Source organism: Heloderma suspectum, chromosome 5, assembly GCF_057233095.1.
Source record: "Heloderma suspectum isolate Gila_16-S chromosome 5, 16-S_ref, whole genome shotgun sequence".
NCBI classification, from domain to species: domain Eukaryota; kingdom Metazoa; phylum Chordata; class Lepidosauria; order Squamata; family Helodermatidae; genus Heloderma; species Heloderma suspectum.
The window spans coordinates 199,442,993-199,470,896 of record NC_139462.1 but is presented as its reverse complement, the minus strand read 5'-3'; the positions used below and the strand labels follow the sequence as shown (position 1 = coordinate 199,470,896).

The following is a 27,904-nucleotide window of genomic DNA, read 5'->3' as shown; positions in this document are numbered from 1 at the left end:
GCTGCTCAGCCAATTCTTTTACAGCATCTCGAGTATAGTTTATAAACCTCTGTTGATTATAATAAACGTAATTGATCCAATCTACATTTTTCTTAATGGTCACCCACCAAAACAGGGTAGATTCAAATCTGGCAGAAATTTGATTTCTTCCTTTGAACTCGTCTGGCACTCCCCTTGGTACTCCTATGGAGTCAATATATATTTGATCATCAAAAGGGGTTACTGATCGTTTCTGCCGGGGTTGGCCAGTCTTCTCTGCTGGATGGTATGCAATTGAAAAGGGGACTGCCAACTGAACTAACTCACAAGCTCCGGACCAATTGGAGGGCAATATCTCGTACAACTCTAGACCACCACAATACCACCAGAGATCAGCTCGTGGGATTGAAAGGGAATTATTCCTAAAGCGGGTGGAATTAACACATCTTACTTTACTTGTCAGGTTCCCTATACGCCCCTCTGTGTCTGCAAGGTTTCGGTGTATGCATCTGGTATGGTTTCTTTTTTGCAGGAAGACTGTGGAAGGTCTGACACGATCCTTTGATTTGAGTGGGGGGTATAATTTATTGAAGGTTTGGCATTCCTCCTCTCTCCATGCATCAGGGTGTTGGAACAAACGGATCACGCAGGTGAGGAGGGAAGGAGTGTCCCATCCCAGTGGAAAGGGCAGCACCTTTGCTACAGATCTCCTTGTGGCACAAACAAAACAGTCAGACTTATTTAAAGACTTGGCTGTATACTTTATCTACTCTAACCACACATTATCAGTTTCCTCTGTTATTGGGATCTCTAACCTGGTTCTCCAGGGACGCCTCTCTTTCTCAGGGATCTGTACCAGAAGTGGTCTGAGGGGTGTTGGTGTGACATTTCGGGGTTTTATCTTAAAGCTGTTAAGCCCAAGTCCTTGAGGTATCACCATCCACGTTAATATTTCTTTAACTAACATTACCAACACCACCCACAATACTTGCTTCATATTACAAGTTTTTTCTAATTCGAACCCGAGCTTTTCCCAGATGTTGTGACTTGTATATTACAGGCGATTGTGGCTCCTGGATGGCTTCTTCGCCTGTGTCCTTGGCAGCTTCCGGAGGGGTGCCAGGGAGCAAAGGACCGTTGCCTGTGTCCTCCTGTTCTTTATAGGTGACAGAAGGAAGCGAGGGTCGCTTAAATGGCTTTATCCGGCTGCAATGTGTCCATTTACTAGAACCCACAAGCTTTACACACGAGTGGCTGGTTGGTCCCACCAAATAAGGCCCCTCCCACCCTTCCTTTAAAGCTTCTTTATTCCACTTTTTCAGCAACACCTCATCTCCCGTCTGGAAGAGATGGATAGGTGCATCTAACGGCAGTCTCTGAAACGGAACGGAATAAGCTCGTAGCTGTGAAAGAACAGACTGTAGAGAAGTCAACTGATCCCTTAGCATCTGATCACCCACCTCCCACTTGACTTCCTCCCTCCTTCCGCAGTGTACCCGAGGCGGGAACCCAAACATCAGTTCGAAGGGGGACAATTTTATGTCTTTTCTTGGCATCCTTCGAAGCTTCGTTAAAGCTATTGGCAGAGCCTCAACCTAAATGAGCTTCACCCCTCGTTGGAGTTTGGTTAAAGTCTCCTTGAGGCTCCGATTGATTCTTTCAAACTGTCCACTTGCCTGGGGCCTCTAGGGGCAATGTAAAAGCCACTCTACTCCCAGAGCTTGTGCCAGCCCTCGTGTAATAACTGAGGTGAAATGTGAGCCCTGATCGGACTCTATAACTTCGGGCAGGGAGAACCGGGGCACCACCTCCTGTAACAATTTAGCAACAACAGTTTTAGCTTGGCAGTTCCTACATGGAAACGCCTCTACCCACCCTGTCATTTGACACACTATTACAAGCAAATACCTGTAGCCCCTACATGGTGGCATCTCAGCAAAATCAATCTGCGCCCTCTGGAAAGGATAGTAGGCCCATGGTCGCCCTCCTTTTGGAGGAGGGGGTGCCCTGGGAGGGTTGGTTTTCTGGCAGACTTCACAGGTTGCGGCTAGTCGGTGGGCGCATACAGTTAAGCCAGGGGAGACAAACAGCCTCTTGCAATAGTTGATCATGGCTGATGCTCTAGGGTGTCCAAGAGAATGGTGAACTTGCTCTAGAACAACCCTCTGCAGGGTCTGTGGAAGAAGCAGTCTTCCATCTGTCATCTGGATCTATCCGTCATCGCAGGGACTTATTTCGTGTTCTTGTGCCATCCGTAACTCAGCAGGGGAGTATGTGGGGCGCTCTTTTCTTTTGGGTAGAAGGAGGAATGTTCCTTGGATTCCCTCTCTGGCTGCTCTTTTTGCGGCCTCATCTGCCTTCTGGTTTCCCTGTCTCCATTTTTCCTCTTTTTCTTTCCCATGGGCTCGGACGTGGACAACAGCTACTTGTGAGGGTAGCTGGAGGGCATCCAGAAGATCCACTATTAGGCCGCCATTAGCCACTGGAGATCCGTTTGCTGTAAGGAATCCCCTCTCTTTCTACAGTTGCCCATGAGCATGCACAACGGCGAAGGCATTTACTCGCTTTCCCTTGCTGGCTTGCAGGGCTCTTGTCAGGGCTACCAGTTCAGCGGATTGGGCGGAGAAATGAGGAGGCAGCCTTTCCTCGCGCACACTCTCCTCTAGAGTAACGACGGCCGCGCCTGTGTAGCGCCTTCCATCTAGCATATAGCTAGATAGGGGTGGACAAAAGTCACCTGTCGTCGAAGGCCGTTCGCGGTGGGGGGGAGGTGCTTCGCTGGTCCCCCCGCGAAGTTCAGGCCGGGGGGGGGGAGGCTTGCCGCCTCGGCCCGGACGAAATTCAGGCCGTGAACGCGAACGCGAAAAGTAAAAAAAAAAAAACGCCCCCTGATAGGCTACGTGACGATTCACGTAGCCTATCACGGCTAGATCTGCAAAGTCAGCCGTGATAGGCTACGTCAATCGTCACGTAGCCTATAACGGGGGACTTAAAAAAAAAAAAAAAAGCGTACGCGAATGGCGGCCCCCATAGGGAGCCGCCATTCGCGTTCCTTATTTAGTCGCTGTAGTCTACGTAAATGTTTACGTAGACTACGGCGAAAATAAGGGCAACGCAAATAGCGTTGCCCTTATTTTCGCCGTAGTCTACGTAAACATTTATGTAGACTACAGCGACCAAATAAGGAACAGGAATGGCAGCTCCCTATGGGGGCCGCCATTATCCGTACACTCTTTTTTTTTTTAAGTCACCCGTGATAGGCTACGTGACGATTCACGTAGCCTATCACGGCTGACTTTGCAAATCTAGCCGTGATAGGCTACGTGAATCGTCACGTAGCCTATCAGGGGGCGTTTTTTTTTTTTTACTTTTCGCGTTCGCGTTCACGGCCTGAATTTCGTCCGGGCCGAGGCGGCAAGCCTCCCCCCCCCCGGCCTGAACTTCGCGGGGGGACCAGCGAAGCACCTCCCCCCCACCGCGAACGGCCTTCGACGACAGGTGACTTTTGTCCACCCCTATCTAGCTATATGCTAGATGGAAGGCGCTACACAGGTGCGGCCGTCGTTACTCTAGAGGAGAGTGTGCGCGAGGAAAGGCTGTCACGTAGCCTATCAGGGGGCGTTTTTTGTTTTTTTTTTCTTTCATTGCAATGGCGGCGGCGGCAGCCGGTCGAAAGACCGGCTGCCGCTCCCGCCTTGCTCGAACACCCGCCGAACTGCCGGCTGGACCAGCCACCGGGAGGGACATTCGGTGAAGGTAAGTCCCGTCCCGGGGGGGGGGCGGGGGGCGGGTGTGTGTGGAGGATTTCTCCCCGAAACTTGTTTGGGGGGCCAAACACGTTGGCGCTTGGCCCCCCGAAGTTTCGGGGAGAAATTCTCCACCATCCCTATAGCTAGATCCATCTACAAACAGATCTCTGGCTCCCTCTATTGGTTCATCCTCAAGGTCCGGTCGGCCTTTGGTGTCTAGGTCTAATACTTCAAGGCAATCATGATCTGGGAGTCCTGATCCGTTTGTGCCCAGTAATGTTGGCAGTAGTGTGGCGATATTAAAGCTAGAGCAAGCCTTAAAAGTGAGGTTTTCGTTTGTTAGTAAACCTATTTCATATTGGGAATGCCGGGCTGGGTTGAGAAATTTGCTTCCTCCTCCTGATCTCAAAATTTGTGGCACTCCATGCGGCACCCAAACCTCAATGGGCCCTCCCATTGTCATTTTCTCGGCTTCGGTACAAATCAGAGCTGTTGCCGCTACTGCCCTCAGGCAACTTGGCCATCCTCGTGCTACGACATCTAGGACCTTGGAATAATATCCCACTGGTCTCCAAGAGGGCCCTTTTCGCTGGCGAAGCACTCCCGAAGCTATGCCCTTATTTTCATGCACATAAAGTCTAAATGGCCGGCTGGGATTTGGTATGGCTAGAGCAGGTGGTGACACAAGAGCAGCTTTAAGACTGAGAAAAGACTTATTCATTTCCTTAGTCCATTTCCATTTATCCAGTCTATCTTTCTGCAGCGCCTCATACAGCGGCCGCACTGTCTCCCCATAGTTTGCTATCCATAGTCGGCAGAATCTGGTCAACCCCAGGTAGGCCCTCAATTCGCGGGGGGACTTACGGACAGGAGTGTCACGGATGACTTCAACTCTTTCTTGCCCTAGGCTCCGAGTCCCTTTAGTTATGTGGTAGCCTAGGAATTTTACAATTGGTTGGGCCAACTGTACTTTTTCTTTTGACACTTTATACCCTCCCCCCCCCCCCCCGCTAGATAGTTGAGGAGGGAAACCGTCCCACTCAGGCACGCATTCTTGGCCTTGGCTGAAATCAGGAGGTCGTCACAGTACTGGAGGAGATGCACCTCTGACTGCTGCTGGACCCAGGGTTCGAGATCCTTTTGGAGCTGCTGGCCAAAGACGACCGGTGAGAGATTAAGCCCCTGAGGGATGACTGTCTATGCTAATTGAACTTTTGACCCCCCCTCTGGGCTTTCCCATTCAAAGGCCAACAAAGGCCTTGAATCAGGGTGGAGGGGGATGCTGAAAAAGGCGTCTTTTAGGTCTATGACAGTGAACTAGCCGTGCTCTTCCGGAATTCCTACAAGGAGGGTGTGTGGGTTGGGGACCACAGGATGGGGGGCATCGATCTGCTGATTAATGAGCCGGAGGTCTTGCACTAAGCGGTAGCCCTTGCCCCCCCCTCCCCTTTTTGGCACAGTGATGATGGGCGTGTTATAGGGGGACATTATCTCAATGAGCCGGCCTTCTTCTCGGAGCTTTGTTATTACTGGTTGTAGGCCCTCCTTTCCTTGGCGGGAAAGGGGATACTGTTTCACATGAACAGGCCTTGCTCCCTCCTTGAGGGGAATTTTGTATGGTGCTGCCGACTTGGCACGAGAGGCCCCTCCAATCTCGGCCCAAGCTAGAGGGTTGACTCTGTTTTCTATTAAGCTCCAGTCCTCGGTGGCCTCTGGGGTGGATTCTTCTGCAACCTTCAAAAGGGCCATTTGGTAGTTACTACTCTGCTGTTTAGGGAGCCGTATCTCCATCCTTCCGTCAGGAGTAAAAGCAATCTCAATTTGGAGTTTAGTCAATAAGTCCCTCCCTAGCAATGCCACCGGACAGGAGGGGGTACAGACAAATGCATGTTTTAGGTGTGTTTTCCCAACCTTGGTGAACAGGGGACGAGAGAGGGGCACTTGGGTTGCCCTTCCCTTGACCCCCATTATGGTGGTGAACCCCCCACCTCCCGTTGGGGGCTCACTGAGGGGGAGGACGGACAGGGCGGCCCCTGTGTCCACAAGGGCTTTGTAGGAGCGGCCCCCAACCTTTATTTTGACCATGGGGTCCCGTCTTGCCTCAGAGACGGCTAAGAGGGGGCCGGGCCCCGGTCTGTCCTAATCTCTTTCCTGTTCATACAGAACTCTCTGCGCTCCTCCTGTATTTTCCCCTCTCTCTTTCTGCTTCAAAGCTTCACAGTCACGCTTCCAGTGCCCCATTTTCTTACAAAAGGCACAGTGATCTTTCCCCAGGGGAGATCCTTTCCTTCCCCCTTTTCTCCCCTTTCTAGCTCCCTCTTTGTCAGGTTTAAGAACCGCAGCAAGGAGCTTGGCCTGCCTCTTGTCTTTTTCTTTTCCTTCTTCTTCTTCTTGCCTCTCATAAACTTTTTGAGCTACTTCAACTAAAACTCCTAGGTCAGCTGCCAACCCTCCTTCAACTTTTTGCAACTTCTTTCTGATGTCCTGGCAGCTATTTCCCACGAACTGAGTCGTGAAGATCCTTAAATTATTTGGATCATTCAAGTCAATGTCAGTATATTTAGCGAAGGCTTCCCTCAGCCTTTGGAGGAACACGGCAGGAGGTTTGTTTTTGTCTTGCTTTAGAGTCAGGACTTTTTGCAAATTGGGGGCCCTTCTCGCGGCTTGCTTCATGCCTGCTAAAATGAGTCGAAAATAGTCAGCATGTAAGCGTCTATGTGCCGCTGTGGCCACCCCCCAATTGGGTCGCCCTGTGGGCAGAACCTCTGCCGTCTCCTCCTCAGTTGCCTGGGGATTTTCCTCCCTATACTTGGCTCGTGCCCCCGCAAGGATGGTTGGCTTTTGGCTGAGAAAACAGGTGTTCAATAGCATTTGTGTATCGTCCCATGTGGGGTTGTGAGTAAGCCTCACATTCTCCATCAGAGACAGGAGTGGCCCGGGATCCTCTTCAAAGGAGGGGTTAAATTGTTTCCAATTATACAAATCAGATGTTGTGAATGGGACATAAACAAACATCGTCCCTTGAGGATGTTGGGTGGTAGGGTCGGGGACTTCTCTGATGGGGAAGGTGAACTTCACCGGTGGTTGGGGGTCCTTTCGCAGGTTGTAGTTAGGTCCCCCTTTTGCCTCTCTCTGTAGGACCTCCAATCTTTCCTCTAGGGAATATAGACGATCTTGGAGAGTGTCCTGGCATTCAACTAGAGGGGTGGGGTCCTCTGGTACTATTTCATGAGAGGGGTCCTTCTCGGGGGCATCTAACCGCTGGGCGGGCCCCTCAGGAGAGGGTGGTGGTTGCAACGAGCGCCCTGCGACGGCTGTCCCGTAGGGAGGAGGAAGCAGTAGGTCCTCCGGTGCTGTGGCCACGACCCTGGGTGGTCCTTCTTTTGGTGGTTTCCTTTTGACCACCATGGGAAGGGCAAGGGCCATGCATTTAACAACCCACGGAGCAGGCCTGCCGCCAAGGGGCACACAAGTTGCCCACGAATCAATATAAGGGAACTGGTCCCAACTTCCCCTCTGTGCTACTATTGTTCGCACATCAGATACCAAGGTTGGGTCAAAAGACCCCTCGGGTGGCCATTTGGGTTCTAATATTGGCCATTCCCGGGTGCAAAAAAAGACAAGACGATCTTTTGTCATCTTAGTTCCATAATCCTGCTTAAAATGTGACCAACTGCGCGAACAACACTCCAAGGGCGTATGGGACTTCTTCGCAGACTTAGATTGGGACCCGCCCAAGACGGTGGGAATTTCAGTCAGCAATTCTTGCGCTTCGCCCTCCTCTGACCTAGCCCGTCTCCGGGGTAAGGAAATGCAGATCGGGGCTCCCCACTCGCTTCGCCCGTAGGCGTCTCACACAATTACAAACACACCACCGTCCTGTGTTTATCCCCTAATGTAAGCTGTTTCACTTACCCCAAAAGCCTCTTCTGTCCCGCCCGCAGCTGCGTCCAGCTGCTTAGTGATCCACTGCCGGTGCCTAAAAAGAGTGATCACGTCTCCCTCTTCCTCTGGCGTTGGTCCCCAGGCGCCTCTGCCGCCACCGTCGTGAGGAGAAGGCAGTGTAAAACAACCGCCTGTGGCCACTTCTCCTCCACGGCCCCTCGGCTCAGCGCAAAGGGGATGCGCCCCGAAGCAGGATCCGAGTCACGGCACCAAATTGTTAGATAAAAAGTCCTTGCTTTCGGTTTAGAAGAAAAGAATGCCAGGCAGGCAGCAGTGGATCCAACAGTATTTTATTGAACGTTTTGCAAAACGGGTGCAGAGCAGTCTGGACCCCGAGACATGTGTGCAAAAGCCCTTTATATCATATCGCTTCTATTGTTCTTACCAGTAACCAATGAAACAGTTAGTACATCGGCTCACTAAGTCAATTTCCAATAAACAGTCACTATCAGCTTACCAAGCTGTTAGTCATGAGCGCGTCAGAATGATTCCCTTTTTGCTCCGCCTATATTTTCCCGCCACTCGGGCTCTTACGTAACTTGAGACGCCAACGGTTATGGAGTCTCCTTTTTTTTTCTAACATTATGGCCGCTAGTTGGCAGCTAGATAGCCATAGGATAGGTTGGTTCCTGGGAACCGACCTTGGGGCCCATGCTTCGAGGTCAGTTCCCTGAGAACTGACCTCTGCCCACTCCTGTGCTGCCATGTAGGCAGCACAGATCAGCCCCATGCTTGTAAGAGGAGTGCAAAGCAGCGAAAATGGGGTGTTCCTGGGGGTGAGGCGGAGAGGGCAGAAGTGCTGTTCTGACGCTTCCTATGCATCGTCCAGTGGCCCCCCCCCACTCCGACTTCCCATGGCTAGACAGCCAAAATCAGCTGTCTAGCCGCGAATGCAGGGCGGCTGAAGCACAGAGGGGATGATCCCCTCCGCGCTGCTCCTGCCTTGTATTGGATAGGCAGTCACCTATCCTGATAGGATTGCACCCTAAGAGACTGAGCTACAAAGTGGAACGCTCTTGGTTTGAGTCTTACGTCTGCCATGAACTCATTAGCTGGCCTTATGTGCGCTGCTCTCTTTAGCCTCAGTCATCCCACCCTCCCCATCTGCAATTTGGGGGATGATAATGCTGACTTACTTTACAGATTTGTTGTAAGGATCACAACTAGATAATGCAGGGAATCACTTTTAACTTTGAAATAGATATAGAAATATATGTATTATAAGAAGAGCCCTGCTGGATCAGATCAAAGGTCCATCTAGTCCAGCATTCTGTTTTCCACAGTAGCCAACCAGACATTTCTCAGAAACCCACAAGCAAAACATGAAGTCAGTAACATTCCCTCATTATTGCTCCCCAGCAACTGGTACTTGGACACATACTGCCTCTGTACCTGGAGGCTGTATATAGTGATTATGACAATGAAAGACAAATTCATGTAGGATTAATTGAATTCCCCTTTAAAGCCTTCTAAGCTTGTGGCTATCAGCACACATCTTGGGCCAGTAAATTTCTCAAAATGTGGCTTTCAAAGGTGGGAACCATCCCAAGAAATATGCCTTTACACAAGAAACCTAAAGCAATGTTTAGGCAAATCAAGTCAACTGGTACATATGGATCATAAGTGATTAAAAACAAATGTAAATAAGGCTGCAATCCTTAGCACAGTTCATTGAAATATGAAATTAAGTCCCATTGAACAAAGTGGGACGTACTTTTTGAGTTAATATGCATAGGATTAAACTGCACAACTACTTAAAAATGTAGAGCCTTTGAAAATAAAGCCTTGTACCTTACTAAATGATATCACATAACAGATCACAAGGAACGTCAGAGCTTTCTTGATGCCGATTGGGATTTCAGTTGCTTTTTTGATCTGAGAAAGTAGGCTGGACATTGGCTAAAGCCTGTTAAGGATAGTTTTGCCAGATCTTCCTACATGGTTTGAAACCTTTAACAATTCTAAAGATAATATTTTAAAGACCTACTATATATTTTTGATAAAGCAATTTCTTTGTCGTTTATTTAAAACTTTTACTCATCAATTGCTATTCTTAATCAGGCCATCATGGAGCATGGTTCCCATGCAAAAGACAGCTTCTAAGCTAGGGATCAGCAACTGGCTGCTGCTGGACAAATCTGGCTTTCTGAGTAGTTCCAGTTGCCAGTCTTGGAAACAAAAGATAAATGTGGTTGAGCAGGATTGTGACAATGATATTAGTAGCAGGCCATTTGGGGAAGTGTGGTATGGAATCTTTTTTTCCTGAGTGCCCTTTCAGATGAACTCTTTGCTGACCAGGGCAGTTTAGGCTATATATAGCCCAATCCTATACATGTCAGTGAGGCTTATTCCCAGGTAAGTGGGCTTAGGCTGGAAGCCTTAGTATTATATATCCTCATTGAGGATATTAAATTACTGTTTAAACAATAATTACATTATATCACATGACATCCTGTATAATACAGCCAGGTGTATCATGTAGCAGATGAAATACTGCTTTTTACTGTAAAGTTTAAATCAGGGGTGTTGAATCTCTTTCAGCCTGAGAGCAACATTACATTTCAGAGATGCTTTTGGGGGCTACATTCTAGTGGTGGATGGTGCTGAAGGAAAAAGGAATGGAACCAAAAACAAAAGTGCCAGCGTATGTTAGCTTAAAGCTCTTACTGCCAAAAATTAAGCCTTAGGAGAAGGAATTTCAACCTAATAGAATGGGGATCAAGCTGCAGAAAAACCGAGAAACAGCCAAACAACTGGTGCTTCGGCAGGAGACGGTGGGGCCAGAGAAAGGGGTGTGGTCATTTGGGGAATCCTGGAGGGCTGGATTTGGCCCCTGGGCCTGAGGTTTACACCCCTGGTTTAGATCATTTTCACTAAATTTGAGAATGTCTGTCTTGCTGAATGTTAAAACTGATGAAGGAATAAGATCAGTTGATGCCTTGCCTTAAAACACGTTTTATTTGGCTTCATGATATATCCATGTTGAGTGGGAACGTAGAAAAAAATATTTAAAACCTTTGTAATCTAATTTTGTTTGGTTATGAGTTGTGCATGTCAAAAGTATTTGATGAAATATGTGTATTGTTTATTACAAATGTTTTCCAGAAAAAAGAGATGACAGCAAAGACTATGGCTATTTTCCCCAAAATCTTACTGAGGCCAGAGGTTGAAGGCTATCTGAGGGCAACATTTAAAAATGATGAGGTAAGGTCCTGCACACATTGATTAATTAAAAATGCAAAAGAAAATGCGAACTTTCTGTTTCAGATAATTGTTGTCATATACAATCTATATGGGAATAAGTCTAGCTGAATTCAGTGGGACTTCTGACTAGACATGTAGAGGACTGTGCTGTCAAATTACTTTTTCTGGTATGATGTGATCCTGTGATACCATGCTTGGAACATGCAGCTCTCTGCATAGTAGGAAAACAACATGCATTGTTTTAGCTTCTAAGGGTGCAATCCTGTGGCTGCTAGTCAGTGGCTAGACAGCCATAGGAGTTGTCGGTTCCCAGAGAACCCACCCCCACGCCCTCCCGTGCTGCCTCAGGCAGCGCGGATCGGCCCCATGATCTGTGATTGTAAGAACAGCATGGAGCAGGGAAACCGGGATGTTCTTGGGACCGGGCTGGGGAGTTTGGAAACGCCGATACAACATTTCCTGTGTGTTGTAGGGCCACCGCTTCCCGTGCTCTGAGGTCCCGCGGCTAGACAGCCAAAATCAGCTGTCTTGCCGCGAAACCTGGGCGGGAGGACCGAGGAGAAGATCCGCTCCTCACCACTCCTCCTGCCCTGCACTGGACAGGCAGTCGCTCCCAGGGTCAGAGGCGACCATTGATCCACATAGGATTGCTCCCTCCATTGGTTTTAACTTCACTGAGTTATTTGGTGCTGTTTAAATATTTTTGCGTGCAATCCTAACCATGTTTAGAAAAATTCCTACAGCTCTCAGCATTCCCCAGCCAGCGTTCTGTCAAAACATACATAGGATTGTACCCTTTATTTTTAATATGTATCATTCTATGTATTTTAATTGATTTTTTTCCTGATTTTTTAATCCACCTTGAGAACTTGTTGAAAGATGGGATATAAATGCTCAGAAGATATAAATGAAATTAAAATTGTAGGTCATAGAATCATAGAATAGTAGGGTTGGAAAGGGCCTATAAGACCATCGAGTCCAACCCCCTGCTCAATGCAGGAATCCAAGTCAAAGCATCCCTGACAGATGGCTGTCCAGCTTCATCTTGAAACTACATGCAAAGGGAATGTGCAAAGCTAATCTAAGTAAGGAGATGTTTGGAAAGAGGTACACAAATGTGTGTGCATGGTGCCTTCCACTAACAATACATTTAGTGACAGCTAAAGTAGCTGGCCATATTATAAGAGCTGTCATTATCAACAACCTCAGATACGCAGACGATACCACCCTAATGGCAGAAAGCGAAGAGGATCTAAAGAGCCTCTTGTTGGGAGTGAAAGTGGAGAGTGCAAAAGCTGGTTTGAAACTCAACATTAAAAAAAACTAAAATCATGGCATCTGGCCCCATCACTTCCTGGCATATAGAAGGGGAAGAAATGGAGGCAGTGACAGATTTTATTTGCTTGGGCTCCAAGATCACTCCAGACGGTGACTGTAGCCATGAAATTAAAAGACGCTTGCTCCTTGGGAGGAAAGCTGTGGCAAACCTAGACAGCATAGTAAGAAGCAGAGACATCACCTTGCCGACAAAGGTTCGTATAATCAGAGAAAAGTCACTGGAAAAGACCCTGATGCTGGGAAAGATTGAAGGCAAAAGGAGAAGGGGATGGCAGAGGATGAGATGGCTAGATAGCATCGCCGATGCAATGAATATGGACTTGAGCACACTCCGGGAGAGAGCGCAGGACAGGAAGGCCTGGCGTGCTATGGTCCATGGGGTCACAAAGAGTCGGACACGACTGAACAACTGAACAACAGCAACATTTTATTTCTCAAGATATAATGAGAAAAAAAATCCTTCATATTTTCTGTGTTTGAGTTAAAACACTTCCGTGCTGAAGATATTAATAAATATTTATCTATGTTAAATTTATGCCATCCACAGAAGCCCATGGCTTGTAATGACTTTACAAAATATATATTCAATAAAAAGTATGACCATTTAAAATCTACTAAAATCAATCTTGCTTTATCCCCAGACATTAAATTCTTGCCCATTTAGGCTGTGGCTCATCAGGTGGTTAAAACCAAGGTACTTCAATTTATTCTGAATTACAACCAATCTTAAACAAATTTACTTGCATCTTTTAAGTATGCATAGGATTGCAGTTGACTTTCATTGATTTCTCTACATGGGAGCACTTGGTTTAATCCAATTCAACCCCATTTGAGTCTCAAGTACTCTGGTTTGTATCAACAATATTCTGCTTCTAGGATTATAGCATAGCATACTAATACTGCTGATCTGATGTATTTTGTTTGTTTGCTTTTATTTTAAGCTCATAACTGCAATGGGTCCATTGGAAGCTGAACAGAAATTTGAGTCTCTGTTAAATAATTTATCTCATCCGCCAGCTTTCACAACTGTTCGCGTGAATACTCATTTGGCATCTGTGGAACATGTAAGAAGCCTGCTTTCTGAAGAGATCTACAAGGTCTGTGCAGTGTCTCTTCCCTAGTTGTCCATCTGTCTATCAGTTAGTTAAGCCATTAATTAAGTGATCCTAGCCATGTCTAGTCAGAAGTAAGTCCCGTTAAGTTAAATGGGATTTACTCCCAGGTAAATATACATAGGATTGCAGTTTAAGGCTACACTATCCACACTTACCTGGGAGTAAGTCCCATTGAACTCAATGGGGCCTACTTCTGACTAGACATGAATTGGATTTCACTGTAAATCAAATGTGGTGCAAATAAAATAATAAATACCTACAATTAAAATGGAAGTAAAAATAAACTAAATAACATAAAATATACAATAAGTATATCATATGCAGTGTTAATAACTATAATAAAAACACTTGAAAGTGCTATTTTTTTGTTTTTAGAGGCATCATGGGAAGAATGTATGAGTTTCTGTCTGACAGTGTTGAGTAAAAATACTCTGCTGCTGGTAAAGTCTGTTACAAAATGGATAAATTTAAAACACTAAAGAGAGAGAGTAATCCTGGCTGTGGAGGAGTGGGCAAAGTGGTGGATTGTCTGCTACTTCCAACATCCTGCTGGTTCATGCTGGCCAGGGCAAGAGATGTGTGACAGAGGGAGGGATGGCTTTACCAGGTGTTTTTTTTTTAACACCCACCCCCATCCCCAATTGAACTAGCTACACCAGCTACTGGCTGCCATAGCTCTTTGAATCCAAAGCCTGGCTCCTGAAATATCCTGTTTGGGCGTGTACTGCTATCAGGAGCATCACTGTTGGCAGATTTATCCCTGCAGAACGGTATGCAGGAGTAATGGGGCCTCTAGGAAGGTGTGGTGTCTCCACTGGCATAACTTCTCTTTGCCAGTGGTGGGGCATGTCTGCCCCATTGTAATCCTCACCAGCAGAACTGGGGATTAGGATTGCTCTAAAACCTGAAACGTTATAAATTGGCAACTCCTGTTCTCTTTTATTTAAGGGTGTAGGGCCCCAGGCCTGTAAGCAAGCTAACAGTAGTTTTAGACTCGCTTAAAGATCCATAATGCTCTCTGCTTTGGTTCATTATTAGTTGCAATCCCTTGCAGTTGGGCCTGCCAGCTCTTAAGATGAATCAAAGGCTGGTGTAGCGCCCCCAGCACATTCCATGCTAACAAGCTCTGGTACCTTTTATCTTATCAGAGCCTAGGAGGCGCCAGAGAGTGAAGCTATGTTTATCTTAAGCCACAGGTGTCCACGCTGAGAAAATTACAATAGTCTTGCTTCTGCCAAATATGTTACTAAGCACTGTTAGGCTGTGCTGGGAAAGTTGTAGATGAACTCTAATTAATGCTTGCACCTGTCCTACTACCTCACTGCTATACCTGAATAACATGTATGATGTAAAAGTCATCTTGCAGCGCAGCCCTTTGTTCAGAGCTTTTGTCTGATCCAACCACTGGGTACGCCTGTGCGTTGTAAATAATAAAATAACCTTGTAAGCAAACCTGGATCTGACTTATCACTTTCTCGGCACCTCTAAATCTTGGAAGCCCACGGCCAGGGCATACAAAGTGTTACCTACTTTCTTTTCCAGAGAAAATTAACTCCACATTATTCAAACTGCATAGCAGATCATTCTGAAGTGCCACCGTATCTTTTCTGCTTGTTTATCTCTACAAATAAATAACTGATGTTTGGGGAAATGATGTTTGGCAGCAGCAGGGATACATTAGGACGGAACCTATGCTAAAGCTTTTCTTTGCATGATCACTTTTAGTGGGCAGGGAGCTTTTCACATGGGAAAGCAACAAATTTTTTTAAAAAAATGTGAACATGATTCCCCTTATATGCAGTCTGCACTAGTACAGTCCAAAAAGTATCCTGCTGTTTTTCTATGTGTTTGAGCTGTTTCTCTGTCAGTCGCTAAGTCCACCTCTAAATGAAGATGTGAAGTGGCACACTTCTCTGCAGTCACTTACTAATAATGGAAGTGGATGAGTTGATGATATCTGTATGAGGTCCATTATTCAAGAAAAATTAGTGTGACTTGAGAGTCGCCCTTTATTTCTGAAGTGAAGTTTATCACTGGCTTACATTGTAGTCAAACAGAGTTCCTCATCTGGAGTACTGTGTCCAGTTCTGGGCACCACATTTTAGGAAGGATGTAGACAAGCTGGAGAGGGTTGAGAGGAGGGCAACAAAGATGATCAGGGGACTGGAAACAAAGCCCTATGAAGAGAGACTGAAAGAACTAGGCATGTTTAGCCTTGAGAAGAGAAGACTGAGGGGAGATATGATAGTGCTCTTCAAGTACTTGCAAGGTTGTCACAGAGAGAAAGGCCAGGATCTCTTCTCCATCATCCCAGAATGCAGGACATGGAATAATGGGCTCAAGTGACAGGAAGCCAGATTCCGGCTGAACATCAGGAAAAACATCCTGTTAGAGCAATACGACAATGGAATCAATTGTCTAGGGAGGTAGTGGGCTCTCCCACACTCGAGGCGTTCAAGACAAGGCTGGACAGCCATCTGTCAGGGATGCTCTGACTTGGATTCCTGCATTGAGCAGGGGGTTGGACTTGATGGTCTTGTAAGCCCCTTCCAACCCTACTATTCTATGATTCCTTAATTCATAAGGACTATGGCTATATCGTGGACTCTTGAAAATATTCTGCACATAAATACTTCTGTCAACTGAAAATATTAATGATGACAAACAAAATAGCTATAATGCTGTTGAGTACTTTTCATTGGAAATATGTTCTTTTTTTTTAACCTATAGCAATATTCAAGTCTTAGTGTTCCAGTTCTTCAGCATCCACAACTTCCTGACATCTTAGTTATTCCTGTTGTTGGGCCCAGGTCAGTGTTTTTTAGAATTTTAATGTTACAGAATTTATATTTTATGTCGTGTAGCTTTGACGGCTTGTAGACTAATCCCAAGTTTCTAAAGCACATAGGATACACTGGAGAAAATATTTAGAATAGATCTATTAGGGTGCAGTCCTATGCATGTTGCACCCCAAGTCATTGTAAAATAGACTGAGGCAGTTCACATATTAATGCTAAGCCAAGGTTAGTGTTAAGAGGATGAACTGCAGTGAGCCTTGGGTCTGTATGCTCCCCCTCCTCCTCTGGTGTGTTTGTGAGGAATTCAAAGCTTCCACTTCTGTTTGATTAATTGCAGCTTGTGTTGTTCAAACCCAACAAACTATGGTTAACAATAACCATGTTTTGTTCAAACAAGCCAGCTTCAAACCATGACTAATAAAGCTCGCTTGTTTGAACAGGCCATAATTAAAATTACCCACAGTTTAGGGTTTGGAAGCTTCTGGTTTCCTTGCAGCTGCACTGGAGAAGGGAGAGAGGAGGGTGGGAACACCATCCAGCATTATGTGTGAACTCTCTCATTGTTTGAACTATTGATTCTAGCAATCAGCAATGTAATAGAAATTATAATGATTAAACATTGGAGAGCTTTAATGATCCTAAAAGATATTCAGTTTGCTATAAGCAGAGAAAGGATTTATGATTGACTTCCATTATCAATAAGGTAGACCTCTCTACTGGGGGGAGGGGGAGTGTTAGAGGCCCTTCATTTTTGAAACACACTTTTAGATTTGAAATGTATAGCCTTTGAGCACAGCTATTATGGAAGTGCACTCTGTTTGCTTAGAAAGATAATGGCCGCAAAGATAACACAGCAGAAAGAATGTGGAAGCCAAAAGAGTGGGCAGTAGAAGTGATTGTGGTGGGAGAGGTGGAGGCAGGTGAGAACAACAGCAGGGCTTAAATTAACTTTTTTTCTAATTGTGTTATTAGACTTTCCTTAATTAAACACCATTTTTTCCACTTCAGAAAAGGTCTACAAAAGTTGACAAATCAAGTTATTGTTGGTGCGCAGTGTGGCAGTGCAGTACTTCGAGGAGCACATGTCTATGCTCCTGGAATTATATCTGCTTCAAAATGTAAGGTTTTTTTTCTTATCTTCCTCTAGGTTTTAACAAAAATAATACTTTGTAGTTGGTAGCTGCTAAAGTATTGCTGCCCCAATTTTTCATGAGGCTCCTCCAAAAAAGCCACTGCCGTGCTGTTCTCATGCCTCTTTCTAGGTGTTTTTTTTCATGCCTGCTCAGAGGCAGTGCCACACAACAAGAGTTTCACTCTGATCCAGTTCTAGTCTAGATCCAATCACCCACCCCACCTTCAACAAGTCAGAAGTACTGCTACATCTTTTTCTTCCATACCTCAGACCCTGTACCCCCTAGTTTTATTAATTTCGGTATTAACATTTCTTGTACATTAGACCATATATTTTAAATATAGGCTATATCTCTTTAAAAGTCACAGAAAAAGCTGCCAAGTGTGCATCTGGAATAGCCATTATTGAAGTTGTTCCAGAACTAATCTTTACCTGAAGTGAATCTTGTTGAATACATGGAGCTCAAGTATGTGGCCTAGCAGAAGTGCCCAGTAATTGGATCAGTGTTCTTGTGCCAAATAAAATATAATCTTAAATGGTCTTTCCTTTTTTCCCTAGTCATGAAAGCTGGTGATGTGGTTTCAGTGTACTCTGATATTGAAGGGAAATGTAAAAGAGGAGCCAAAGAATTTCTGGGAACCAAAGTTTTCATTGGAAATGGGATTTCTCAATTGAGCCGCAGTGACATTTTTAATTCTGATGGCCCATTGAAGTAAGTCAGAAATTTGTAATAAAGATTGAGATGCTACACCTGAATACTATTATTTTGTTAGAAAACTACTTCAGTTTTAAATGTATCTTGTGACACCAGTAAAGACCTTTTTTGACACTTCTCTGAAAATTCAAAAGAGAATGCTCACAGCTTAGAGTTAGAGTAAGTTTCTGATTGGATACCCTTAGGGATTTTTATGGCTTTTTGTGGGAAATTTGTTTGCTTGGGTGTTTTTATGTGTTTTCACCTGCTAAATCCAAATATGTCTATGCTGAAGTGATACACTTGAGTCTTGATCCTAAAACCAAAGGTGGCAGCCAAGATGGCTGATGACAGCTCCTTAAAACATATACTTGCCTTGTTTAACCAATTATGCTGTTAAGAAGTTGCTGTCAGCCACCTAGTCTGCCACCCTTGGTTATGGAGTAAGTCTCTGAATATGAGTTGCTGTGGAACGCAAGTGAGAGGGTGTTGTTGCATTCATGTCCTGCTTGTGGGCTTCCCATAGGCATTTGGTTGGCCGCTGTGAGTAAGGAATGCTGGGCTAGATAGGTCTTTGGTCTGATCCAGCATGACTTTATTATTATGTTCTGTAGGTACAGACAGATTTGGATAGAGCAGGTCAAAAACATTTTAAAAACTCTCAAGCAAACTAATTCCTCTCAAAAAGCTTCAAAATTTGGGAACTCTCGCTGACTACTTGTCTTAGAAGAGTGTGCAGAAAGGAGAATTCTGTCAGATACTTTGGATCCATTGGACCATATGCTGCAGTGGCAGTTCTAAGACACTTGGAGAAGATAAAGCATACCTACCCATCCTATACAATTTATGTTCTAGGCACAGTAATACCACAGATATTTACTAAGGCTATGGGCTAGTTTAAGTATAAAATAAGTAGTTCGGTATTATATTTTGATATTGAAATAACCCATGTTAGCAGCTGGACAGAAAGACTTCATAGTTGCAAATAATGACATTTGAGTATTCTAAGGATTGAGAATAGGCAGGAAGATGACAGAGATGATACCACATAATAGTTATATAATACTTTTTACCATCTTTTCAGCCACTTACGATGTAAATTATATATATTTATAGAAATAGTATATTTATGTGTGTTGAAAATACTCAGAAGTAGGTCACAGCCTAATATATGTTCAGCAATTGTACTAATTAAAATAGCCTTAGAGCATCCTTTACTTGGACCATCCTTTGATTTCCAAATAGATTAAAGAAAGCAGCGGGAATATTGTAACCCTGTCTGATGATCATAGTGAATTGTACGACTGCAATAGTTCAGTCGGTCCCTATTGGTTTTCCTGTTCCTGAGTTCATTTGCCTCATGAAGCATTATCTGCCTCATGCAGTGAGCAGTATCCATGCTTGCTAACTGCAGTTATTTATCACTTACACTTCCATGTTTATTTGTACCATTTTTAATTTCTTTGATGTGAGGGAAAGGCTTAAAGCTTGCTTTAATTTGGACTGCCTTAAAATAATAGTAGAGAAGCTCTGCATCAGTAGTGAATTCACCCGTACCCGCCACCCCAATGTTTTCATGCAAATTTCTCTCCGTGTAAGTCATACAACTCAGATAATTTTGAGGCCACTTTTATATTTTTATCAAGAGAAGTACATCACTTCACCAACCATGAAAGAGCATTTTTTGCTACAATTCTCAGTATTTTCTCTTTAACCTATTCTGTGTTAACTGTCTCTTCCTTTCTGCCCACCCCTATTGTGTGCTGCTTCCTTCTTCTGTACCAGTACTGATATCTCTCTCTCTCTCTCTCTCTCTCTCTCTCTCTCTCTCTCTGTTAAGTCTTTAAGTCTGCCTCCTTTTCTCTCTCCTCTGCTTAGTAGTTCTTTTTCTATTACTTCTTCAGCTCACTGGTCCCTCTACAGCCACATCTTTCAGTTGTCCCTCTTTCCCCCACCCCCCTGAACCCCACAACATGTTTTTCATTCTCTTCCCCACCAGCTCTGTTACTCCTCTTTTTATCTTCTCCCATCCATCTCCCTGTGCACCCATCTTTCAATCCTTCCCTTTCTTTCTCTTTTTCTGTCCCCTTTCCTATTTCTAGTCCTCCTCACTAAGTTTGATGACAGCAACACAGAAGGCTTTCACTCTCCCAGCAGTTGAAATTGGCGGTGCAGTATGGCTGATGGGCAGCAGCAGACTGGAAAATTGGTGTCTGCTCCACCATAGGTGTCTGAATCCAGGAAGAGAAAGTAATGCTGACCTGATTCATATGACACCCCACCATGAGTTAATTTACACACAGGGGCTGTTGCATCATGCCAGCCACTCACGGATGCCATTTTTGCATGGTGCCCATGCACACCCACCTTGCCATGGCTTCTCCAGGTAGCAGGGGCTATTTGAGGGTTAGACCACTCTTAAATAACCCATGGCTTGTTTTAGGGTTATTTGAGGGTTGTCTAACCCTTAGACAATGCCTGCCACCTGGGTTTGCACAACTCGACAAGCTATGGCAAGCTGGTTGCCCATGGGCGCCATGCAAAAATGGTGCCCACAAGCTCCCAGCACATCACAAGAGCCCCCAAGGGCTCTTGTAAATTAACTCATGGAGGGCTATCATGTCATGAGAACCGGGCCAGTGGCACAGGCGTTCTCTAGCTTATCTCCTTATGCTGGAATCACTGGAGTATGATCCTTCCTGTACTGCCAGGGTAAAATGAGGATCCCATGGTATGGCTTCTTGCCATACTAAGATTTCCATTCTGGGAAACTGGGTCGTCTTGGTGTGGCTAGGAGTTGCAGTGTTGACTTACCTCAGCCCAAGGATTTTCTTAGAATCATAGAATCATAGAATAGTAGGGTTGGAAGGGGCCTACAAGGCCATCGTGTCCAACCCCCCACTCAATGCAGGAATCCAAGTCAGAGCATCCCTGACAAATGGCTGTCCAGCCTCGTCTTGAAGGCCTCCAGTGTGGGAGAGCCCACCACCTCCCCAGCTAATTGGTTCCATTGTCGTATTGCTCTAACAGTCAGGACGTTTTTCCTGATGTTCAGCCGGAATCTGGCTTCCTGTCACTTGAGCCCATGATTCCGTGTCCTGCACTCTGGGATGATCAAGAAGAGATCCTGGCCTTCTTCTCTGTGACAACCTTTCAAGTACTTGAAGAGTGCTATCATATCTCCCCTCAGTCTTCTCTTCTCAAGGCTAAACATGCCCAGTTCTTTCAGTTTCTCTTCATAGGGCTTTGTTTCCAGTCCCCTGATCATCTTTGTTGCCCTCCTCTCAACCCTCTCCAGTTTGTCTGCATCCTTCTTAAAGTGCCCCACACAGTACTCCAGATGAGGCCTAACCAGTGCTGAGTAGAGGGGAACTAGTACTTCCCGGGATTTGGAAGCAATGCTTCTATTAATGCAGCCCAAAAGAGCATTTGCCTTTTTTGCAGCCACATCACATTGTTGGCTCATATTCAGCTTGTGATCGACAACAATTCCAAGATCCTTCTCGCTTGTAGTGTGGTTGAGCCACGTATCCCCCATCTTGTAACTGTGCCTTTGGTTTCTTTTTCCTAGGTGCAGAACTTGGCATTTATCCCTATTAAATGTCATTCTGTTGTTTTCTGCCCAGCGCTCCAGTCTATCCAGATCACTTTGAATTTTGTTTCTGTCTTCCAGGGTATTAGTTATCCCACCCAATTTGGTGTCATCTGCAAATTTGATCAGCATTCCCTGCACCTCCTCCTCCAAGTCATTCATAAAAATGTTGAAGAGCACTGGGCCCATGTCATTTTCATGTCATATTGGTGGCTCAGGAAGGTATTCCATCACAAATGCCAGTGTAACATAACAATGGGAGCTTAAATGTTCCCACAAAGAGATGGAAAGGTGCTGCAAAAATGTATATTTGGGTTTTCCCCAGATGGCTGCAAATAGTCAGGGATTAGGCTGCAATTGGTTTATGGGTATTATGTTGTACAGGTGTGCTATAAAAGTTAGGAAATCAGTATAGGACACAGCTTTATTAACTGATAAAATGGAAACTAATGTTTTGGAAATCTTACAAGAACTTTCCCTGGGGATTTTGGAATCTTGCATATTTGTACAAGCACTTTTCACAGTATACACTGTAATCAGATAGTAAGTAATCCACATATCATACAAGCCAGGCAACTAAACCTTAAGTTTAAGCCATATATACAGCGAAACAAATCTATTTTAAAAGTAGAAAATAATCTACTGATTTGTCTTGGATTAACCAAAGACAAACAAATATTTGTTAAAGACTATTCACCATAAAGGTTAAGATGAGTTTATCGTATATATGGATTAATACTTTTATTTTTTTCCTGGTTAATGCTCCTGAAAGTAGAATCAGAATTAATTAAATTACTCGCACATATTATATGGCAGTCCCACTGAGGTGTTACATCTTTTATTTATGTCATATAGGTCTAGAACTGTGAACAGGTGATTTATTCTTACCAGTGTGTGTTGTGCCTTTCAGAGGGATGGGAATAAAAATGATAGAGCCAATTTACCTTAGTCCTTCATTTGACAACATGTTATCCAGTTATCTGTTTTTACAGGTAAGTTGTATTAAAAATGACTGTAGTTTCCTGAACATTAAGGCTACAATCCTTTTTCCTGGAACTAAGCCCCATTGAACACAGTGGGGCTTACTTGTGAGTAAACCACAGTTTAAGAACCTATTCCATTGAAATCAAGGTTTTCCAAATGTGGTTATCATTTGATTATAAATATTTTTATATCTGACATGCTAGGCTAGGACTGCGCTGGGTTTCCATTTTCATAGTGCTTCTGCTAAATGTAATAGTGTTGTCTGCATTCCATTTGTTCAAGGAAGCAATTCTGTTTTTGAAATTTATCTGCCCTCATAGTATGTATTACTCCTTTATTATATACATTTTGAAAGTAATGCTAAACAGTTTCCAACAATGATGGAATAATTTCCTAATATTGGAATCAAGCTCCTTATTTTGAAATAGCAGTAGTTCAACCAGAACACTGCAGTGTTCAGTCAGAACGCTGAAATACTTAACAAATACATCGTTATTGTTCATGCCCTTTAAATGCTTGCTGCACAACCCTATGCACGTTTAGACAAAAGAATGTTACAACACCCAGCATTCCCCAGCAGTTATAGGACTTTTTTTCTGTCTAAACATGCATAGGATTGTGCCCTTAATTGACAATGCAATCCTATGCAGATTTACTCAGAAGTAAGTCCCACTGCATTTAATGAAGCTTATTCCCTAGTAAGTGTGTTTAGGATTACAGCCTCCATCAGTTTGATTAATTGTAAGGTGTTGACTTCTAAGGAATGCCTTTTTCTGAAAATTAGATTTTCCTTTCTAATATTCATAGCTGCTTTAGTCAACCAGATACCATGAATTTTTTGATCATTGCTTACAGAATTAGAATGCATACACTTGAGCATGCATTATTTAGGTTCTTAGTGGAAGAAAGTAATAGAATTAGATTTAAGTAAAATATGTCTCTGTTTATCATTTCTGAAATAAACATATGTTCTTAAAAGACTTCTTTACTTCCTTTGCTAGAATTTGCCCTCAGCAGTTGTGAGCTATGTTTTGAATCCTCAGCCAGGACAAAGAATTTTGGACATGTGTGCTGCTCCTGGGGGAAAAACAACCCATCTTGCAACATTAATGTGTGATGAGGTAAGTGAAGTCCCTGAGCATTTTCTATTTCAATGAGGAAAGTTTGACCTGTGGTTCCTGCATGGCTTGTTTCACTCATTTGCTGAGATCCAGAGATAACTCAAAGTAGCACACCATTAATATTTGAACATGCTGCTTATTAACTGACTGACTTTGCAGTACAGTAGAATTGCTGAAGCAAACATAGACCTTCCTGGGTTACTTGTTTTGAACAAGTAAAATTCAGCAGACTTGTGTGATTTTAAAAACATACAGGTAGAAAGAAGAGTCTTGCAAGGAAGAATGCAATAATCTTTTAAAAATTCATTTAAACTTCAATCCTTTTCATGATGTAAAAACAATGCAATTTAAGTCTGTGAACTTTCACGATGGCATTGTGGCCAGCCATCTTCAATAAGTTCAAATAATGGTTTAATCATGAACGCTTTAGGATCTGCGATGTTCTATGAGGTCTGAGTTATTAAGTTGAACTGAGTAACCCAATGGTTTGTGCCTTTCCTTTTTGAAATAAGCAGGATCCAGTTTCAAGGGGCCGTTTCTGCTGCAACGGAGGGCGCCATTCTAGGGTCTATGCTGGAAATGAAGCAGGACTCCTAAAGCCACCCATCCTTCCCAGCTTGGGAAATGCATCCTCTTTCCTTCTCCCTTTTTTCTTTTTTCTCTGCAAGTTACCTCTCCTTACAGTTCAGCTATCCCCTTCTCTGTCTTAACTTTGAGGTTCAGGATTTTTTTTATTATTAATTTCAGTTCTTAAGGAACCTACATGCTACCCTTCAGCCATAGGCTCTCAGGGCCACCAACAGGATTGACAAACTTCCCAGAAGACTAGATAGATTCTCTGACCAGAATAAACCCTCCCAACCTCAGTGGTCAGAAGAGGACTTTAGCCTTTTGCTTTTGCCCATCACACCTCCCTAGAAATGAAATGAAGGAAGTGGGGTTCCTTTATTCCTTTATTGTTTAATGCTGGGCAAGTCACATCTCTCCAATGCCCAGGATACATTATATTTCTCCAGTGTCCTGGGCTGTGTTTCCACCGGTGATTTACTCCAGCCTGGCTGCGCAGTGATGTCTCTGTGTTTCCATGACGTCGTGGCTATTCAGCACCAGCCCCACATTTTATCGCAGAAAAACCGCTTCTTCTGAGACTGCTTATAGTCTGGCTTTTCCAGCTTACCGTGGCTCCATTACTGACCTGTTTCCACAATCGCACTGGGTTTGGTATCATAGTTCTGCCCATGGGAGCATGTAGCCCCGCCTTTGTGGGTATCACTCTGACCCCAGTGACCCAACCTTTTCCTTCCCTGTTTTCTGGAAGTTTCATCGTGTTTTGGAGCAGGATGCCGAGGGACCAACTTTTAAAACATCATAGAAAATAAGCGCTATTTGCGTTGCCCTTATTTTCGCTGTAGTCTACGTAAATCTTTACGTAGACTAGACGTGCCAAAATAAGGAACGCAAATGGCGGCGCCCATGGGCCGCCGCCATTTGCGTAGGCGCTTTTTTTTTTCCACAGTCACCCGTGATAGGCTACGTGATGATTTACGTAGCCTATCACGGCTGACTTTGGAAATCTAGCCGTGATAGGCTACGTAAATCGTCACGTAGCCTATCACGGGGTCTTTTTTTTTTTTACTTTTTGTTTCGCGGCCGGGGAGACGGGGCGCTTCTCCCCGGCCTGAATTTCGGCCGGGCGAGGCAGGAAGCCTCCCCCCCAGCCTGAATTTCGGCCGGGCGAGGCAGGAAGCCTCCCCCCTTTCACCTGAACTTTGGGGGGGAAAGCAAAGCGCCTCCCCCCCACCGCGAAGCCAAGCTGCGAAAAGGTAAGTGACTTTCGTACATCCCTACATTTTGCACAAGCTGCAGCTTCTGAACTGTCTTCAAAGGCAGCCCCATGTAGAGTGCATTGCAGTAATCTAACTTGGAAGTTACCAGAACATAGACAACTGAAGCCAGGTTATCCCTGTCCAGATAGGGGCGTAGCTGGGCCACCTACTGAAGTTGGTAGAAGGCAGTCTGTGCCACTGAGGCCATCTGAGCCTCAAGTGACAAAGATGGTTCCAGGAGGACCCCCAAGCTACGGACCTGCTCCTTCAGGGGGAATGCAACCCCATCCAGAATAGGTTGAACACTCTCCATCCGGTCAGCAGAACCACCCACCAACAGCATCTGAGTCTCGTATGGATTGAGTTTCAGTTTATTAATCCTCATCCAGTCCATTATCACAGACAGGCACTGATTCAACACTTCCACAGCCTCACCTGAAGAAGATAAAAAGGAGAAATAGAGCTGCATTTGCATGTCATCAGCATACTGATGACAACACACTCCGAAACTCCGAATGACTGCACTCAACGGTTTCATGTAGATGTTGAACAGCATGTGGGACAAAACTGACCGCTGTGGAACCCCATATTGGAGAATCCGTGGGGCCAAGCAGTGTTCCCCAAGCACCACCTTCTGGAGCCGACCCTCCAAGTAGGAGTGAAACCACTGCAATACAGTGCCTCCCACTCCCAGCTCAGAGAGCCATCCCAGAAGGATACCATGGTTGATGGTATCGAAAGCCACCAAGAGATCAAGAAGAATCAACAGGGTCATGCTCCCCCTGTCTTTCTCCCAACAGGTCATCATACAGGGTGACCAAGGCTGTTTCTGTGCCAAAACCTGGCCTAAATCCTGACTGAAGTGGATCCAGATAATCGGTCTCATCTAAGAGTGCCTGGAGCTGGTTGGCAACTATTCGCTCAAGGACCTTGCCCAGGGGTGGAACAAGCCAGGTCTTTAAAGGCTGTGGAAACAGGAAAAGGAGAAGATGTGATTGGGGAAGCATCGCTACAGAGTTGCAAACAAAGTGAAGCCAATAGTGTGGAAACACACCCCAGGATACATTCTGGACTAAAAGCCTAGGGTTGGCCCTGTGTTCCTCATTGCCCAGGGACCCTTGGTCAGCACCTTGCTTTAGCAGTCACCAAATGGTCAGCTTTTCTTGTGCAAACCCCCGCCCCCTGCCCAGTCTAACTGAAATGACCTTATATTTCATAGAGTTTGTTTGCCCAGACATAGGGGTGACATCTTCATGAACATAACATCCTGTTGATACAACTAGGGTAAAGATGTTAAAATCTGTTCTTCCTCAAGTTAAATGTTCAATAAAGTTTAAATCCAGTTCTCCTTTTGATGTTCCAGGGGCTGTTATTACTAGAGGGAATCCAACCCTCTATCCCCCATCTGCAAACAGCAGCATCTGAGTAACTTACAGCAATTTGTTCGTATTATTCCCAGCCATCATTTGATGGTTTTGCATCCAGAAATTCCAACATGAATCTCCAGTTCAAAGGATATAATGTCGCAGCTTTGGGAAGGCATCTGCCTGAGGCTTTGGAGAGCCACTACCAGTCTAGACTTTTTCAAACCTGAGACTCACCTTCAACATCAATTGGCAACATGGAATTCACATTTACTTTTTTTCCTGTATATGTCTGTCTTCCTCCCCTGTCTTTCTCTTCTTACTTTAACCATACTGCAAACAAAATTAAAAAATGGTAGTGCCACTGGTATGATCCTATAGGTCATAATACCCACCAGCTGAAGATCAGTGCAGTAGACAACACTGAGCTAGACAGACCAATGATCTGATTCTGTATAAGGCAGTTGAATGTGCTCATAGTGGAGCCCCAAAGGTGAAGAGTATCCTGCAGTCTGTAGTGTCCTGAAATTTGGTACATCTTGATATCCCCATTGTGGACCTGTTCACCAAACCATGGAACACAGTAGTTGAGCTCCCTTGAGATGGAGGGAATGGGAGAGTAGATGTTCTGTAATGCAGTGGCCAAAAAACATGCTTTCTGCCTTCCAAAATATTATATTTTGCATTCCCCCGACCCTGGTCCCCAAAGAAGCCTCCTTGCCTTCATCATATCATGTTTATTGAAGTGTTCAATTTTTCAATTTGGGGAAAGTTCAGAATCTGAGCAGTGAATATGGAAGTTCATTTAGGGTTTTTTTGTGCAGAATTTAGCACTTAAATGTAGGGGTTTTCTTTGTATACCTTTCAGCTCCGATTCTTACTAGTCTACTAAAATGCTTCTCTTATTTGGCTGATGACCTTAGAAGGAAAGTAAGGCATGAGCGCTAATACATTTCCTATGTGCAGAGGCATTTCATCCTGCACAGAACTGTTTGAGTGAGTGTGGTATATATGGAACAAAAAAGTGTCCATTTTAGCAATTCAAGTCCGCATAACATGCAAT

The 27,904-nt window shown here is 44.7% G+C and overlaps 1 protein-coding gene across 8 annotated transcripts in view; it reads left to right on the top strand.

The window, feature by feature from the left end:
• NSUN6 (NOP2/Sun RNA methyltransferase 6) overlaps positions 1-27,904 on the top strand; it is a 44,771-nt gene that overhangs the window by 4,036 nt on the left and 12,831 nt on the right. For 3 of the 8 annotated variants that reach the window (XM_084859019.1, XM_084859013.1, XM_084859016.1), the window contains exons 2-8: positions 10,779-10,877; positions 13,157-13,312; positions 16,061-16,140; positions 17,137-17,246; positions 17,819-17,972; positions 22,457-22,538; positions 23,532-23,651. In XM_084859019.1, coding sequence (XP_084715145.1) covers positions 10,788-10,877; positions 13,157-13,312; positions 16,061-16,140; positions 17,137-17,246; positions 17,819-17,972; positions 22,457-22,538; positions 23,532-23,651 — 792 coding nt within the window. In that variant the 5' untranslated portion in view covers positions 10,779-10,787. Of the gene's footprint in view, positions 1-4,491; positions 4,564-4,742; positions 4,895-7,441; positions 7,532-8,385; positions 10,878-12,856; positions 12,910-13,156; positions 13,313-16,060; positions 16,141-17,136; positions 17,247-17,818; positions 17,973-22,456; positions 22,539-23,531; positions 23,652-27,904 lie in introns of those variants that run through there. The other 5 variants (XM_084859018.1, XM_084859015.1, XM_084859017.1 and 2 more) reach the window with 5 other exon arrangements.